This window comes from Psammomys obesus, unplaced genomic scaffold, assembly GCF_907164565.1.
Source record: "Psammomys obesus unplaced genomic scaffold, mPsaObe1.curated_primary_1811, whole genome shotgun sequence".
Classification (NCBI taxonomy): domain Eukaryota; kingdom Metazoa; phylum Chordata; class Mammalia; order Rodentia; family Muridae; genus Psammomys; species Psammomys obesus.
In genome coordinates, this window is record NW_026586816.1 from 12464293 (window position 1) to 12481002 (window position 16710).

The 16710-nt window shown below is 39.3% G+C and overlaps 1 protein-coding gene across 1 annotated transcript in view; it reads right to left on the reverse strand.

Moving 5' to 3' along the window:
• Slx4ip (SLX4 interacting protein) overlaps positions 1-16710 on the reverse strand; it is a 170472-nt gene that overhangs the window by 17289 nt on the left and 136473 nt on the right. The window contains exons 5-6 of the mRNA XM_055602664.1: positions 4648-4725; positions 2257-2345 (exon numbers count right to left, since the gene is read on the reverse strand). Coding sequence (XP_055458639.1) covers positions 2257-2345; positions 4648-4725 — 167 coding nt within the window. The remainder of the gene's footprint in view (positions 1-2256; positions 2346-4647; positions 4726-16710) is intronic.

Below are 16710 nucleotides of genomic sequence, written 5' to 3' on the forward strand. Positions count from 1 at the left end.
CTGTGGATGCAAAACAGCAAGCTATATAAACAATCATAAGTTTATTGCCAATATAGCTACATGGGGAGCCAAGTTCCCAGGCCTTGCCTAGTCAGAAATGCCTTGAGAATGACTAGGAGAAAATAAGACAGACCCTGCTTTTTTGTAAATGTCAGTGTAAAATGAAAAGAAATCCAAGTCCTTGCATGTGTGTGTGTGTGTGTGGGGGGGGGGACGGTGATCACTAGCTTTGAGTATTTGAAGTAAATCATGAGAATTAATTTCTTCTTACTTTCTCTGGCAGGAGGCACCAGGGCAGGAAGAGTTGTTTATTGAGCTGTAAGTAGCTGAGACAGGTAGACTCGGAAGATGTCAGATATCAATAGAAGAAAGTGAGTGTGACTGGCTTGCTGAGGGGTATAGAGAACGGTCTGGATATTTCACAGCTTCTGGTGACAACATACCTGAGAAAGTGGTGGGCTGAAGGCCCTGAGGAGGGGAGGTACTCACATGTGGCAATGGAGCTGTTTGGTAGTACTGACTCCTGAAAGTGTTGTTGGGAAAGTGTGTATATGAAGGGAAAGAGAGATATGACCAAAAAGAGCTACCAAAAAACAATGAAAAAACCAGGTGATATAAATGGCATTTTTCTTGTGAGCTAATGTGGTCATCTTTGACAGTGTACTCACTAAAGATCAGAACATGTTAAAGAAAAGGAAACTGAATTTCCCATGTAAGATGTTCAGGTTGGTTAAGAATAATTAGGATGTCTACTGGATTACAGGACTCATATAACAGCAGCAACAGAAAGCTTACATCTGCACAAATACCAGACCCCTAAGGAGATAATGTTTCATTTGTATTCAGATGCTTTAATTCCTTCTTAATAATTTAAGATATCAAGTATTAACATTACACATCAGATATAAGATCTGATTTTTCCTGTATCCCATCTGCAAGTAATAAGATTCTGGTAGAGTTAATAAGGTTTTGTTTTTTTTTTTTTTTTTTAAACCATAGATCAATTCTTTCTTGCTCTGAAAAAATCTGTTAAGCAATATTTATTAAACTATATGCCAACAGAGTTACTCTAGTATTTATTAATCTACTAAGATAATGCAATGTCTTGGAAATATTTCAAAGAATAAACTTTTAATGCTTTTGGCTAAATTTGCTTTACTGATCTTATTTTATGCACATCTGAAGAGTATTTTTGATGGATGGAGAGGAAATACAAGGGTTGCACTGGCTTTCTGAAACAAAGGAACTAAAACAAAAGAACTAAACGCAAGGATGAGTTTTTAGCTCTTACTTCTTCTTCTATTGTCTTATAGAAGCTCTGAAACACTTTTCTTATGAATTTACTTAAGATGAGATAAGAAGCTCATTTTATACTATGTGAGCCAAATTTCAAATCACATATGGGTTAAAAAATAATAAACAACAGGGATAATCTAATATCCTCGTAAATTATTTTAGAAGCATAATAATAATGTCATACTTTATGGCTGGGTTAATGTATTCTCTCTACATATATATTTTCCTGTTCACTGAAGGTTCAAACCACAGAGCTAAATTTTTTCTTTATTTTTTAAGGACAAGTTAAATCGACTGAACTGGGACTGAAGCAAGACACACAGAGGCATAGCAGGGACACTGTTAAGAGCACATATTAAGCTCAAAAGCTACAACCCTGAGTAGGTTGCTACATTTATTTGTCTGAATAGAGAACTCCAGGGTAACAGAACAAGGAAGGCCCTGATAAAGCTCAAGCTTAGCATGAGAAGAGAGAGCAAGAGAAAATGAACTCTATTAGCTATGAAATAACACGCTGGGGAGAAACACTAGTTCTCAGGGAAAATGTCAATGATCCACCATGGAATACAATTCAGAAGCCACTGACCCCCAACGGAAACTTCCAGTGGAAGCACAGATTTTCCATTCTTTTCATTTATATACTATCACAAACACCACCAAGGCCTTACTGGAAAGTGATAAGATGCTGTTTATCAAACTACATATTTGGGGCTTTGGGGCGAAAGAAACAAAAACCCAACATATTAATCAATTCATTGACTGATCAATGTTAGTATGCAAAACAGGAGGTAAGGCATCTCTGATCTCCTAAAACATGCCAAACAGTTGATAATAGAAGACAGCCCCCTCGTGTGTGCGCATACGTATGCGCGCACATACATGCACACACCACCACCACCACCAGTACGGTCATTTAGCACTAGGCAGATTCTCTTACTTACAATTTTTTTTCATACATACCAATTTTTCATTCTGGTTTGCCCAAGTATCAGGGCCGAATGCAAGGTGACTAACACAGACCACAAATCTTTCAGGAAATATACGAAGTTCTGTACAAAACAAAGAAGACCAAGTTTCTCAAAGCACCAACACCGTGCAAATAGAAATTACTGTTCCCAGGTTTTTTGTTAACTTTTTGTATGGCAATATTCACATAAATGTGATTGGAGTCTCATCTCCCTTATTCTTTCTACAGGTTTTCCACCACTTGGGCAGAGTGAGTTTAAGGAAGAGCCAAAAGTTTGCAAACTGGTCTACCCCAGTCACTGAACTATTATGGCACATGGAACTTCCGGGTTGTTCTAACTGTGCTCCAGGTTAGTATGCTGCTTTCTGTTTAGAGCTCCTCTTTGGGAAGAAATATCAATGTTTTCTAATCAGAGTACAGACTTAAAAGAGAAAGAACAATGTGAGTCACAAATCTAAAAATGTGAGCCATTCATGCTTTTCCTAGTTAGTTTCATCATCTTCCTAGTCAGTTGCTCTTGGAGAAAACCAGAGGCCTAATTCTGCACTAGAGAGCAAGCGGCTAAGCTGAATCAAGATATGGAAACAACCATTTCTCTTAGGAATTGATGGTTAAGTATGCCACAGTAGAGATGGTATTAGACTGAAGTCACAGCAATCCACCTCTGCAGATTCTGACAGCAAAGCCACTTACTTCCAAGTGGGAAAAGATGAATGGAGCACAGGATAAGGACCCCTTCAGTCAATGATGTGATCACAATATTGATAATGCCATCTACATCATCTCTTCTTTCACCTGCCTTGTTTGTCCATCTATACTTCCACCAACCACCAACCAACTGTGGGACCATGTCTGGAGGAGTGATGTGAAACAGATATGAACAATGAACAGTACCTACCTCGATTGAATGAGTGAATTCTTCTTCTCTTTGTGTTTGCTGCACTGTTTATACAAAACAGTCACTTTTTCTAAAACAGGAAAATTCCCCCTCAGATGTGACCATGTTTTAAGACAGAGTTATAAAGCAGGTAAGTGAACCCTTTCAGTACAGTGAATGTGAGATACTGAGTGAAATAGCAACACACTTCCATTTGGTTCAAAGATGTTAATTATACAAACACACAATGAACACAGGGAACACCTTATTCCACTTAGCTAGGTTAGAGTGTACCAAAACAACTAGGGTTGATGTTCAGGAGTGGTTCTCTCCTAAGCCCTGGGCCACTGCTGTTTCATTCCTGACTAATGTCCTAAACCATGTACCTCAGCACAACAGGTCAGTTGCTCTTAAGTAAAAGCTCCATCCTGCTGCCTCATTTGTTCCCACTACCTAACAGTGATGCTCCAAGCATTCAGAGATGGCTCTGTGGTTAGCAGATTTTTTAGAGGACCTGGGTTCGATTCCTAGCACCCACATGGTGGCTCAAAACAATCTGTAATTCGAGTTCAAGGAGATCCAATGCCCTCTTCTAGTCTCTAAGGGCACCAAGCATGTATCTGGGACACACATATACATGCATGCAGGCAAACATAGAAAATAAAAATAACTTTTTTAAAAGAGGGTCATATATTTGAGCAACATTTAAAAGTTAAGAAAGTACATCATGAATATTCTGTGAAAAACCTCCATGAAGGCAGTTTCTCAGTCCATTTCATAGCTTATACTCATAGGGTTTGTCTAAAATAGCTAAGCTGCATTTACACTTTCTTTTTTCTCTTTTGCTGTCTTCTTTTTCTTTTCTTTCTTTTTCCCCCATGGTTTTTTGAGACCTGTTTTTTTTTTTTTTTTTTTTTTTTTTTTCTGTGTAGTTGTGGCTGTCCTGGATGCACTTGTAGACCAGGCTGGCCTCAAACTCACAGATCTGCCTGCTTCTGCCTCCCTGAGTGCTGAGATTACAGGCATGTGCTACCATGCTCAGCTTAAGCTACATTTTCTAAGATCAGATCTATTCAGAGACACTGGCCATTATCTCCTTGCTTCACTGTGGTTGACTGGACATATCAATCATTTTCCATATCATGACTTGTGGAATTGAGGGTTGGGAACTGGCCTCATTAAATACTTATGGAAGGTTTGCTTGCTCAGGGCTGGGAAAGTGTTTTCTTGTAATTCATTTTCCCCTTTCCAAAGGCTATGCGACACACTCACCCTGACAAAATGATTCATAGTTCACTTGTTCATTGAGTCACTTCTGAAGCCCAGTGAAAATGCTGTGATGTACCAGAAAAATAAAGTACACTGTGGTCCATCTCTGTGCTTTCATGGACAATAAGCACTATGAATGGAGCATGAGAGATCATATATGCTCTGATATACTAAATGATGTAGTCACAGAAACAGACAGGAATATCTGTTCTCTTATTTTCAGCCCTCAGATCTTTACCTGTATTCTGTGAGCTCAGGATACAGCGAAGGGGTATCCCCCTCTTGAGGAAATAGGCTGAGATCTGAAAGCCGTAACCTGTAAAATGAAAGTGACATCATTAGATTATAAACATGCCAATTCCAAGATCCTGCCCACTGCCTGTCATATAGATTACACTCAATAATTAACAAATAAAAGAACTAACAGAGGCCACATGTGAGCAGAGAAAGCAGTGTTACCACACTAGCTCTTCTGAGAGGCCCAGCCAAAACATGATTCTGAGTCTGTGCAGTGGCTTGGTCACTTCATCTGCAGAATGGAGCAAATGACGAAGTCTAAGACATCTGAAAAGTAATAATTTCAGATGAATGATAGATTGACTCCTAAACACCCACCGCTTACCGAACATTAAAAGAGTGGTTTCTAGTATTTATTCAAAATGAGTAAATGAGAATGCTTTGTAATAAGTTACCCCTAAGTTCACGTGCGGTCACATCTTCATAAAGGATGATGTGAGAAATACTGCATGGACTGAAAACAAGCAAAACAATACACCAAAAAAGCACATGCCCTTGTACTCCCAATTCACCACAACAGATAACAAAGAAGGCTGCATTAAGTGTTGGCAAATATTTGGGACAATCAGCATTCTCATATGCTGTTGATAGAAATAGAAATAGGCACAGCCATTCTGAAACAGTACTCAACACCTAATGTTGAAACTATGCAAATATGTATATTTCCATAGTAACATTCTTCACAATGGTCTCAAATTAGAGCCAAAGAAAAGAGCAGAATCCATCAAGAGCAGAATATTTTAAAGGGTATATTGTGAAATATTATGCTTCCCTTAAAAATGTACATGCTATCACCACTGCATAAACTTTGCCCCAAACAGTGAATCTTATCTATGAAAATGGAGATACTGCCATTGATTATCAAGGCGTGAACAGAACTTCAGGCAAACCACAGAAAGTAAATGTCTGTCTTTCCTTCCCCTCTTTTCTTTAGTACCTCTCCTCAGTTTCCCTTGGGTTATGAAAGAAGGGTTGCTGAGTTTTTCTAAAAAGGTCAAGTAATAGTGATTCTAGTTACCACAGAGAGAGAGGGTGAAAGTTTCCCAGAGCTGAGAAAACTCACAAAACTTCTAAGTCTTCAAGACAGAGACTGAGATCCAGTGGACCATCTACAGGGAAATCAAGTCCCTACAGTTTTTAACTTCATGACAAAGGTTGCTCTGAAACCATGTGTATAGTTAAAACACAACCAAAGGAGGTTCCTCTTCTACATTTACTTACCCTTCCCACCACCCTGCAAACAGGCTCAGGACATGGCAGAGCAAAGGAGTGATGCTCTGTGGCTTTGACAGCACAATTGCTTCAGTCATGCAGATTGTGAAATAACAGTGACATCCACAAAAGGATAATCTCCAGACTTACAGTGATCAAACACACTTTCCCTGATCCAGGAAAAATCACTATATTTCAGTCACATTGCTAGCCTCTGCTAAGTTTTTAAAAACACATACAAAGTTGGTATTTCTTTGAGTGCTTTAAAGAAACTTAAGAACCCATCAAAATTTAGAAGTGATTTTTTTTTTACATAATTATTTATGAGTCTTACAGAGGACTAAACAAGGAAGAGAATGTGCCATAGCCTTTGCTTGCCTGTGGGTCTAGGCAATTAAGATGCCAGTGGCCTGTTCAAAGTTTCAAACACTTCCTGAAAAAAAAAATCTGAGCAAATTATCAGAAGGTTGCTAAATGTAAGGCTGATCATGAAAACCACTGCTCTTAGTTCATAAGTCGGTTATCTGGAAAATACTACCTAACTGATAAAGAAACTCTACACCAAACAATCTTAAACAAGAAGGATCCAATATAATGTCTCCTCTTATAGAAAGTAATATAAGGCATAGTCCAAGTGGTGTGTTAGAGAAATCACCAGAACAGAATCTGGCCCTGTGTACTTATATCCCCTGAGAGAAAATTACATGCAAGAATCACTCCTAAAGCAGCCAATATTATTATTAGCACTCTCAGGAAATAGAGCCTCATGGTCCTTCAAATGAAATGGTAAGTTTAACATGTTAAAAAAAAAAAAAAGATTTGCACCTGCTTAATCTAATTCCACTAGTCATATGAAACTTTACTGTTTAAAGAGAAACTTGAAGAGATTAAACACAAAAGGTACTTGTGTCAGTTCTTTAGGCAAACTAAACCTGGTATACAAACAGGAAATTACTGCTACTGAAACATGCTGAGCTGAAATGCTTTGGGAGATGTATTCCATTTCCATAGATAACAAGGGGAGATAAAGACTATATTCTTATCTTTGTTCTTAATGAAACTGAGTTTACAAAGTCCAGCTGGCCGCTTAAGTTTTATACTTACTCACGGTTAAACCAAGGCTCCACCACTCTGAAGATAACAGTAATGGGGCGAAGAATCTAAGAGGTCTGTTTCTTCCCCACTTAGTACCATTGCCCAGCTGCCTACACTTTTGTTCCAAATGCAGAAAACCAAGTTAGGGTCTTAGCCTTGTCAGCGATGTTTCTTATTGCAGCAGGACACAAATAGTACAGGGAATTGTACTAATTGTTCTTGGCAGAATTACCAAGAATAGGGGATATTGGAGTACGTACCCCTAAATGGGTCATTGAATTTCTCCTTTCAAAGGCTAGGGAATGATGGAAGAATGGAAGAAAAGACTAGAAGAAATGGGAGATGAGAAAGTGTTTTGCAAAATGAAGTCTGGACATGACATGGCCGTTACACCCAGGCACACTCACTAGAGCTTGGTGACCTGTACATGCTTGAGCATTTATCATGTCATGTGAAGGGCACATGAAGCCCCACTCCTTCCTGAAAGATTACAGTTAATGGTGTTGGGGGAAGGGCTGTCACTGTTGCTGTGGTGTAGCCACTGGTAAGTTGTTCAGGCTCCTGTATGTAACCTCTTCCCGTGCTCATGCAAGCAATCCTACCAAGCTCAGGGGGCAGCACAAACAGAAGACATTGAAGGAGGAAGGAACCTGGTAAGGACTGCAGCTGGAGGAGTGGAGGAAGACGGAGGTTGATGGAGGGGGAGGTGGTAGTTGTTGAAATGACTAAAATTCACTGTAAACATGAATGAAACGGTCAAAGAATAAAACACAGATTTAAAAACCCTCACAGGAGACTGGGGAGAAGATAGGTAAGTAGGAAATGTATTTTACTTGAAAACCGTCTGCCTAAAGTCACTAGGCACTGACAAATCACAGTTTTCTCACTCACTATTGTGGCCCTCTGTTGGGGAACACTGTCTTTAGATTTTGGAAGAACCAGGGTGGGGCATGCCTTTATAAGGGAGGTCTCTTTCCATCACAGATCTCCAGCTATGTCCATTCCTAGATATAATTTATATTTGTCAGTTAATTAATCCCACATACTAGAAAGCACATCTTTCTCCTCACCTCTAGGCAGCACCCATGACCTTTAGTCTCTTTTACCTCTTGCATTCCATACTTCATAAGGAGCTGATGTTCTTCTCTCTCTTTGTCTACAAATAGCCTACAAGTCCCCACTGAAGGCTCAAACACGGATCAGTTACTGCAAACTTTCTACTGGGCCCTACTAGCTGTTCACAAAATGTATACAGACTCTTAAGAAAGAATACTTTGTCTTAAAACTGTTCCCCTGTATCATTATTAGAAATAAGGAGACTTGGGGCTGGACAGATTGTTCCAATAATAGTTTCTAGGCCACTTGCTACTCCCTTTGCCTTCTGAAACTTCTTGACCTGGGTCCCTACAATTCAGCACTGCCTTCCACGCTCCTATGTGCACAGCCCACTATGCCCACACTTAAAGCACCCCACTGCTTTCCTAGTCCAATGTCCCAAAGTTTTCCATATCCTTCCAACCAACAGCATGGTCAGGCCTGTCACAGCAATATGCCACTCCCTGTTACCAATTTCTGTCATAGTGACTGTTCTAGTGCTGTTAAGAGACACCTTGACAAGAGAAAGTATTTAACTGAGGGCTGGCTTACAGTTTCATAGGTTTAGGCCATTATCATCATGGCAGGGAACATGCTAGCATGCAGGCAGGCATAGTGCTATAGAAGTTAAGAGCTACATCCTGATCTGTAGGCAGAGAGAGAGAGAGAGAGAGGCAGAGAGAGACAGGGAGACACTGAAACTAAGAGAGACTGAGAGAGACAGCGGGGGGGGGGGCTAAGCTTCATAACAATAGAAAAGTGACTAAGACATTTCAAAGGAACGGTCATTTACATTGGTTATTGTGATTTATAGTGTCAAGTCACTGAGAGAAAATAGCCTCTTGAATTACTATGGAGCTATTCAGCCTCATTAGTTTTTCAGTGGATTCACTGTGACATCAGGATCCTTGCAGGTGCCAAGGGAAGTTGGTGATATGGTGCTCGGCAGAGAGTCCCACCCTGAAACGGAGACCGCGCGCGCGCGGAGGAAGCTGGGAGACCGCGCGCGCGCGGAGGAAGCTGGGAGGAACTTCTCTACCTGCCTCCCAGGTTTCGGAGGAGCTCCACCCACCACTGCACAGCTCTCCCCCAGCAAAGGCCCCTCTGAAAGCAGGGGCAGTTCTTCAAGAGTGAGTGCTCAGATCCTTCAAGCTTCTCTTACTGAATGGACTTCATCATTTAATCAGATGGCCAGAAACCCCTCAAATATCCAGAAAAATGAACCAGGTGCCACTAAATACCCCAAACTCCATCACCTAGATTCAGTCATGAGTAATGAAAAATCTTTCATCATATTTCATATACATATTTTCTATACCATGTCAAAATTAAGTTTGACATCATGAAGACTTACTTTTCTAACTGGAGGTTGGGCTCCAAGCAGTAAAGAGAATCTGTTTTCCTATCAAAATACTATATACTGAGCATCCTGAACCTGAAAATTCGGACTGCCTCAAGATCTGAAAACCTTTGACCACTGTCATGTTGACCAAAAAGTTTCATACCTTGGAGCAATGTAGAATTCTGACTTTTAAATGAGGCATTCTCAATGAAGTCTACATAAAAAATAAAAAATAAAACAAAACCAAAATTCTGGAAACCTAAAATACCTCTAACCCTACAAATTTCATATAACAAACACAAAACCTACACTTCATTACAGCTAAGCAGGAAATTCCTGCTCAGACAGCTAGTCTAAATTAAATTTTCTCCAACTGTTCCAAAATACAGATCAGCAAGTTTCTTCCAAATTGGGATCCAACGAGAGATCATTCATTTTTAACAGGCACATTCTCTGCTATGTCCTATAGTCTTAAATAAATTTCTTCCTCACCCTCACTTTTATAACTACAAACTTATAAACTGACTGGTCTTTCATCATGAACAGTTATTTAAATTACATGTACTCCTTTATTTTTGTGAGTGTCAGTGGGTGCCTGAGCTTGCAGAAGTCAGGAGAAAACCTGTGCAAGTTGGTGCTCTCTTTCTACCACGTGACTACCAGGGAATCAAACTTGATCATCAGGCTTTGTGGCAGGGACCTTTATCTACTCAGTTACTTTAACCTTCTTAAGTTATCTTAAGATAATAATCCCAATTCTGGATTTGAGTTAAAAAAAAAAAATCTCAGTTGGATTTTTTCCCAGTTTGCCTGGTTATTTAGAATGCTAGAGATTTAAAACTTTTGACTTAACAGTCATAGAAATCTGTGGGTACAAACCAGACCTATAATTGCATTACAAAAACTGGAAGGCAAGGGATTTAAGTATTTTGTTCTACTAATGATGTCAAGGAAATACACAGTACAATTGTAGATATCTAACGTTTTGTCAAAGGTAAGTCCCCTGAAGGCGTGTGAGTGTGGTCTCGTTTGTAATAGGAGAGACTTCCATGGAGTTGACTGCATGCCAGCACACACAAGGGACAGTTCTGAGTGTGAAGGCCTGAAGAAGTGCCTACATTCCATTTGGCTGCAGCTAAGAATAAGAACAAAAATGCTGGTGTCTAGCAAGTACTGGCAGTGTCTTCTGTATTAGAGTACATCCGAAATAAGCAGAAGATGGAGAATGCTTGTTTTACAGCTATTTCATTCAGAAAAGAAAATGTGCAACACACAGCTTCCCAAACCATATCCATTCAGAAAGCTGCATATATCCTTATAAGACAGAAAAAAATAAAAAGAATTGTCCATTAAAACATAACAAGAAATTCTGAGGAACGCCACTGGAAGAGCCTCCATGGAGTCTTGTGATGTATGTCACATTCTCACATTAGCTTCATGATCGCTGGTAATGGGTAGGACTGGAGACAGGAGTTTCATTGGACCTAAAAATCAAGAGTTTGGTTATAATCTGAAGAATATGTACACAGGATCCTAGACTGAGATGGCAAGTGGGAAATACTGTAAGTTGACAAGTAGAACTTTTGGTTTTAGGCTGAAAATTTACCTATTACTCAAGACATTTAGAAACTCCAAAAAGGTCTCTCTTGAGATAACATTCTGTATCTTTAAATAATGATAGCTCTGGAATCTGTATCATAATAAAGTTATGTGTATCTGATGTCAAAATAAATGGAGCAACACACACACATACACACACACACACACACACACACACACACACACACACAAATCCATAAACTGAATGAAATAAATGAGGCCAGACTTCCTGTTAAAAAGTCAGCTTTGCTACCTGCCATCTTGCTGGCCTTGTTGATCTATCAGCGATTATAACACAGAATGAAAGCTTCTCAACATAGTCAAAATTATAATAAGACAAACTCAGAAATTATTGCCTCCATATCGATCATTTCTCCATACAGATTTATTTTGTTTATAAAAATGCAATGTAAACATGTACAATATCAAATTCAAAACATGAAACTGTGTCAAGAGACCATTCAAGGACAGCTGAAATGGCATCTAAAGCTCTGGACCTCACAGCCCTCACTGTCAGGCAATGGTGAATGAAGTGAGTGATATTAATAGTACATATTTAAAACCTCAACATCCTCTACAAAGCCCTACACTCATCTTTAAAAAACATCTCCACTATTAATAAAAGAAAGAGATTTTGATAAACCTTCTGAACAAAGTGGTTGGTTGTTTGAACTACTAGCTGTGTGAGCACAACCCTCAAGAATAGCTTTTGCATTTCAGTATGTATTAGGGCGGCATGTCCTCCGGGCCCCCTGTCTTGCAGAAAGCCTATTCCAACTCTTGACATTCTAACACCACATGTAAAGAGAAAGGCTCACGAACCATTGGTCTATTCTAACAGAACTATGAAATTACAGTACAGGACAGAACGGTGATAGGCATGTTGTTTACTTCCCAACTGCTGATCAGGACACATAGAACAAACCAGTATACAAAACAACCTGAAATATCAGATGAGAATGCTCTATCTACCCACAGGCAGCACCATCCTCCCTTATCAACTGAATCCAAGTGATAAGCTCGATGCCTACAAGGCAAAACAGGCAACACAGAAAGGGTTTAAATCCACTGAGAGAGCCACAGAAAACAAGCCTCCTGTTTAAGCTGATGTTGGCCATTCAACTCCAGCTACCAGCTGCCAGCAGAAACTACAATATGGGTTTCAGAAAAACCAGTAATACTAACTTTTATATAACAACTATTCAGATTTTAAGTGGAAAGAAATTCAAAGTTAAAATACAGTGTATAGACCAAATGAATTTTTCTGATGTGCAGCGTATCATGGTACTGCCAGTTTGCTATCTCTGTATCAATTCCTCACACTAGGGAAGCCTATTCTGTTTGGTATCTTTGGCACAGCCTAAGGAAAGCTGGCCAGTTCCAAATGCTCAGAGAAGTAGTGTTCAACTTTGATTTAGTCATCCTTTTTAACCTAAATTAATCCAGGCACAGGGCATGCAGTTTATGTGTGATTCGTCTTTTTGATTAAGTCCTTACATTAAAGATACATGGATCCATGCTTCTACTTTTTAGTGTGTTGATGTGGGGGTGACTATGAGTATAGAAAGAGGACCACGAGTGGAAAAGTTTCCGAGAAGAGGGACAGGGAGGGTAGCAGAGCTCTCATGACAAGGAAACGCCAGGAGGAATGGCGGTGCAAGTCAGGGAGGATGCAGAGGAGCAGGAGCCAAGACAAAGCACGCCTGGAAACGCCAGGAGGAAAATGGCTACTTTTTTTTTTTTTTTTTTTTTTGCCAAGAAAGAACCATATGACAAGTTTTTCAACTATTTAAAAAAGAATAGTTAATGTTGTTTGTCATGGTGGCACACACCTGTAATCTCAGCCTTTAGGTGCTGTGAAGTTGAACATTTTACTAGGGTACACAGTGAATTCAAGGCCAGTCTGAGCTATGAAGCAAGCAAGGCTCTGCCTGAGAAACAAACAAACAAACAAACATCCCAATGTTATTTCTCCATATCCCTTCACATGTCTGCGTGTGGTTTGTGCACTTTACATTACATTTGTTTGTTTATTTAGCCAAAGGGGGTGGGGTGTGTGCCATGGCATGTATGTGGGGATCAGAGAACAACTTACACAGCAGATTCCTTCCTTTTACTATATGGGTACCAAGTATCAAATTCAGATTTACAGGCTTGGCTGCAAGTACTTTTATCTGCTGAGCCATCTATAGCCCCCTTGCATGGTTTCTTTAAGACAGCCTCCAGTCAGACAATGATCTCCAATGCTCTTGCTGCCACCTCCCAATGCTACAACTGCCTAACCCTGTTCTTTAGATAATAGACAACAGAAAGTGACTAATGTGTATTTGTTTTGAGATAAGGTCTTTCTATGTAGTCTAGGCTGGCTCATCTTACCATAATCTTGCCTCAGCCTCCTAAGTACTAAGCATACAAGCATTTGCCATTCCAATGTAATTGATGTGATACACAAAGTCAATGTCACATACGAGTAGTTACATATCAGATAACAGGACCACACTCATCTCCAATCTCAATTCTGTCATACGCGCCCCTTTCCTGCATTTCTTTACAATTACCCAAACTTAATTTATAGTAAGCCTTAATGTGATACAGCAAATCCTTTTTATGCTGCTCAATATTACTTTCTTCTTTATCAATACTTGTTACTCATGGTCTTTGCCCTTCCATTTAGCTTGTCAAATTGCATGAAAAAAATCCTTTTGGACATTGATTTAAAAGACCCCCGAACCATATAAAGATCAATTTCAAGAAAATTAAGACCTTTCCAATAAATTTGTTATTACAAATTTAACTTGTTAATGCTTCTGATTGTTTTCTAAGAATTTTAATGTTTTTCCCCAAAGTTGAAAACTGGCTCTTATTGTTTTAATTTTCATGTGCATTGTTGTGAGGGTGTCAGATCCCCTAGAACTGGACTTACCGACAGTTGTGAGCTGCCATGTGGATGCTGGGATTGAAACGAGGTCTTCTAGAAGAGCTGCCAGTGTTCTTAACTGCTGAGCTATCTCTCCAGCCTCAAACTGAAAGTTTTATGCCACTTTTATTATTATAGAGTTAGTAAGCCTAATAACAAACACTGTTATGGAATACTGCCCTCTGGGTATAACGTGAATTTTCAGCAGCTTCGATTCCCTACACAACACTGACTAAGGTTTAGCCACAGATGGGGGTAGGGAACACCTTTCCTCAGGATGTATTCATAATATTTACTGACAAACTCTATAGTTCCATTGTTTTAACCTGGAGTTTTACATCTCCTTGTCTTACTTGTTGGCTTGGGATTTCTTATAGACTACTAAATATTGCTGTTAGCAGGCTTACAGCTAATCTCAATTGTCAAAAAATATATATATATATATTTTGTGTTAGCTTGAGACAAAGTTTCATATTGTTCAGGCTGGCTCTGAACTTGAAGTCCTCCTGCCTCAGGATGCCAAACTCTAGGATTATAAGGATTTGTGTTACTATGCCCAGATCCTCATTGACCCCCTTCCCACGTCAATAAAAACCATCTGTTTTATCAAAGATACTCTTGCACAGGTTGTTTCTGTAAACAAATAACAAATTTATCCTAACTACAATTTGTTATTTAACTTGGCATTTTCTGCCAATTTCAGGAAGACAAGTAATCAATCTATTAGATAACTGAAGACTTTCCATTAAACTATGCTCAGCGATAATCCCTATCTAACCAAGTATTTTCTTCAAATTGTTTGCATGTTTAGCCTCTAAGACCCAACTACTCCTTCCATTGCCAGAAAAGGGCTCTCAGAACCACTTGTGATTCGGGGAACTGTCCCATTCAGGAATTATTCTAGGCTTAAATGGACTCCCATATATTGACTATTGTCTCAAGCTTTAAACAAAGCCAGTTGGGAGAAAGTGAGCTTCCTCAGTAGTCATAGGAAAATGATAAGTGGACACACAAGGGACATTCAGATACAGAATCAGAGACAGAGCTCATGATTAACTCAATATGTGCAGAGGGACAGATGGTGAAGGTCCCACTTTTGTGAATTCATCATAGATAAATGGTAGCTTACTGCAAACATGGAGTTTAATGGAGCATTTTAGAGAAGGACCAATGAGTATCTCTAAGTGATTCTATTTGGAAGGCAAAACAAAATGGATTTCAGGGGAGAAACCACACTGGGGAATATACTGAGAAAAATCTGATCAAAAAGTAAGAAAGATCACCAGATGAGCATGTTCGCTGAGAAATTCAAAGACACAGAAAGGGGGGGTGCAACAACCCTCAAAGGCAGCAAAGAAGAGCCCACAAGTTGTTGTGAGACAAGAATAAGCAGGACAGAAGTCTTAGAAAAGAGATTAAAGAAAACAAAATGCTGCCCTGGCAATCAAGAGGTATTGGTCATATTCTTGAAGTAGCTTCAGAGGAAAAGAGAATACCAGAGCAGCTCCAGAAAGGCAAACAACTGTGTCAAGAATTTTGTGGAGATGAGAAGCAGAACACAACACACGGCTTCAGGGGAATCATGGAACAAAAGGAAGGGCACCATGTGGCTCCTTTGTGCCACAGTTCTGTGTTCAGTTCCAGTCCTGGCCCACTAGCTTTTGACTTTCTTTTGACATTTTCCCCTGCATTTGCTGGTCAGCACTTGTCTATTTCAAACATGTCTCTTAATTCAGTCACTGTCATTTAGATTTTCAATTCTATCTTAGGAGGTGTTGGGTCCTTTTCCTGGTGCATTCACTACTCAAACCATGATGGCAAGATGAAATATTTCTAAAGCAGATCACCTCTTCTTTCTCATCAGTTATTAAATAAACCAAAGAGATAAACAAACAAAAAAACAAACAAGTAGCTCAAATAAATATTTACTAGCCTGGAGTCTCTTCAGTTCCCAGTCATGGGTCCACAGTGTGTATATTATGTTGCCTGTGGAATGTGAATTTCCACAGCAGAAGAAGTAAGTATACGTGGCATATGAGATACAAACAGTTAGCTACATTCTTTTTAAAGCGCTCCAGGAACTTCTGGTGTAAAGTCATGTTAGAAGTCGGTGAGTTCTAAATATTATCATGTTGATTTATAAGACCTCACAAATAAATTAGTGAGAGTCTTGTTAGAGTAATGGTGGTACGTCACAAAATTCTCAGAAAATGAAAAAGATATATGATTCAGTTGTGAAAAGCAAGAGACACATCTCCCTAGTTCCTTAAATACAAATAAACAGGTCTTTGGCATGGCCTTTATAGCAACAGTGAAGAGGCACTACCCAAGCAACTCAGGAGACATTAATGCATATTAGCTCAGTTATCACCACACCTCTTGAGAATTTTTTAGGATGGGTCTCATGCCTTCTTACTTTTCTCTTTAAAAAAAGGGGGGGGAGGGGGAATAAGAGGGGGAAAAAAGAAAAATAAGAGAAAAAGAAAAGGTACCTAGTTTTCAGTTTTGTCTTCTACAAGTTCTTAAGAGGTCATATAAAAAATGTCATCATGAGATATTAAAGTCAAGATTACAGGCACACAATGCCTTATGTTCCTTCCCAGGATCCACACCAGATCTCATGCAGATTAAGACTGATAAAGGAACTAACTGGGAACATGGGCTTTTTCTAAAATGCCTATCCTATCTATCTATCTATCTATCTATCTATCTATCTATCTATCTATCTATCTATCTATCTATCT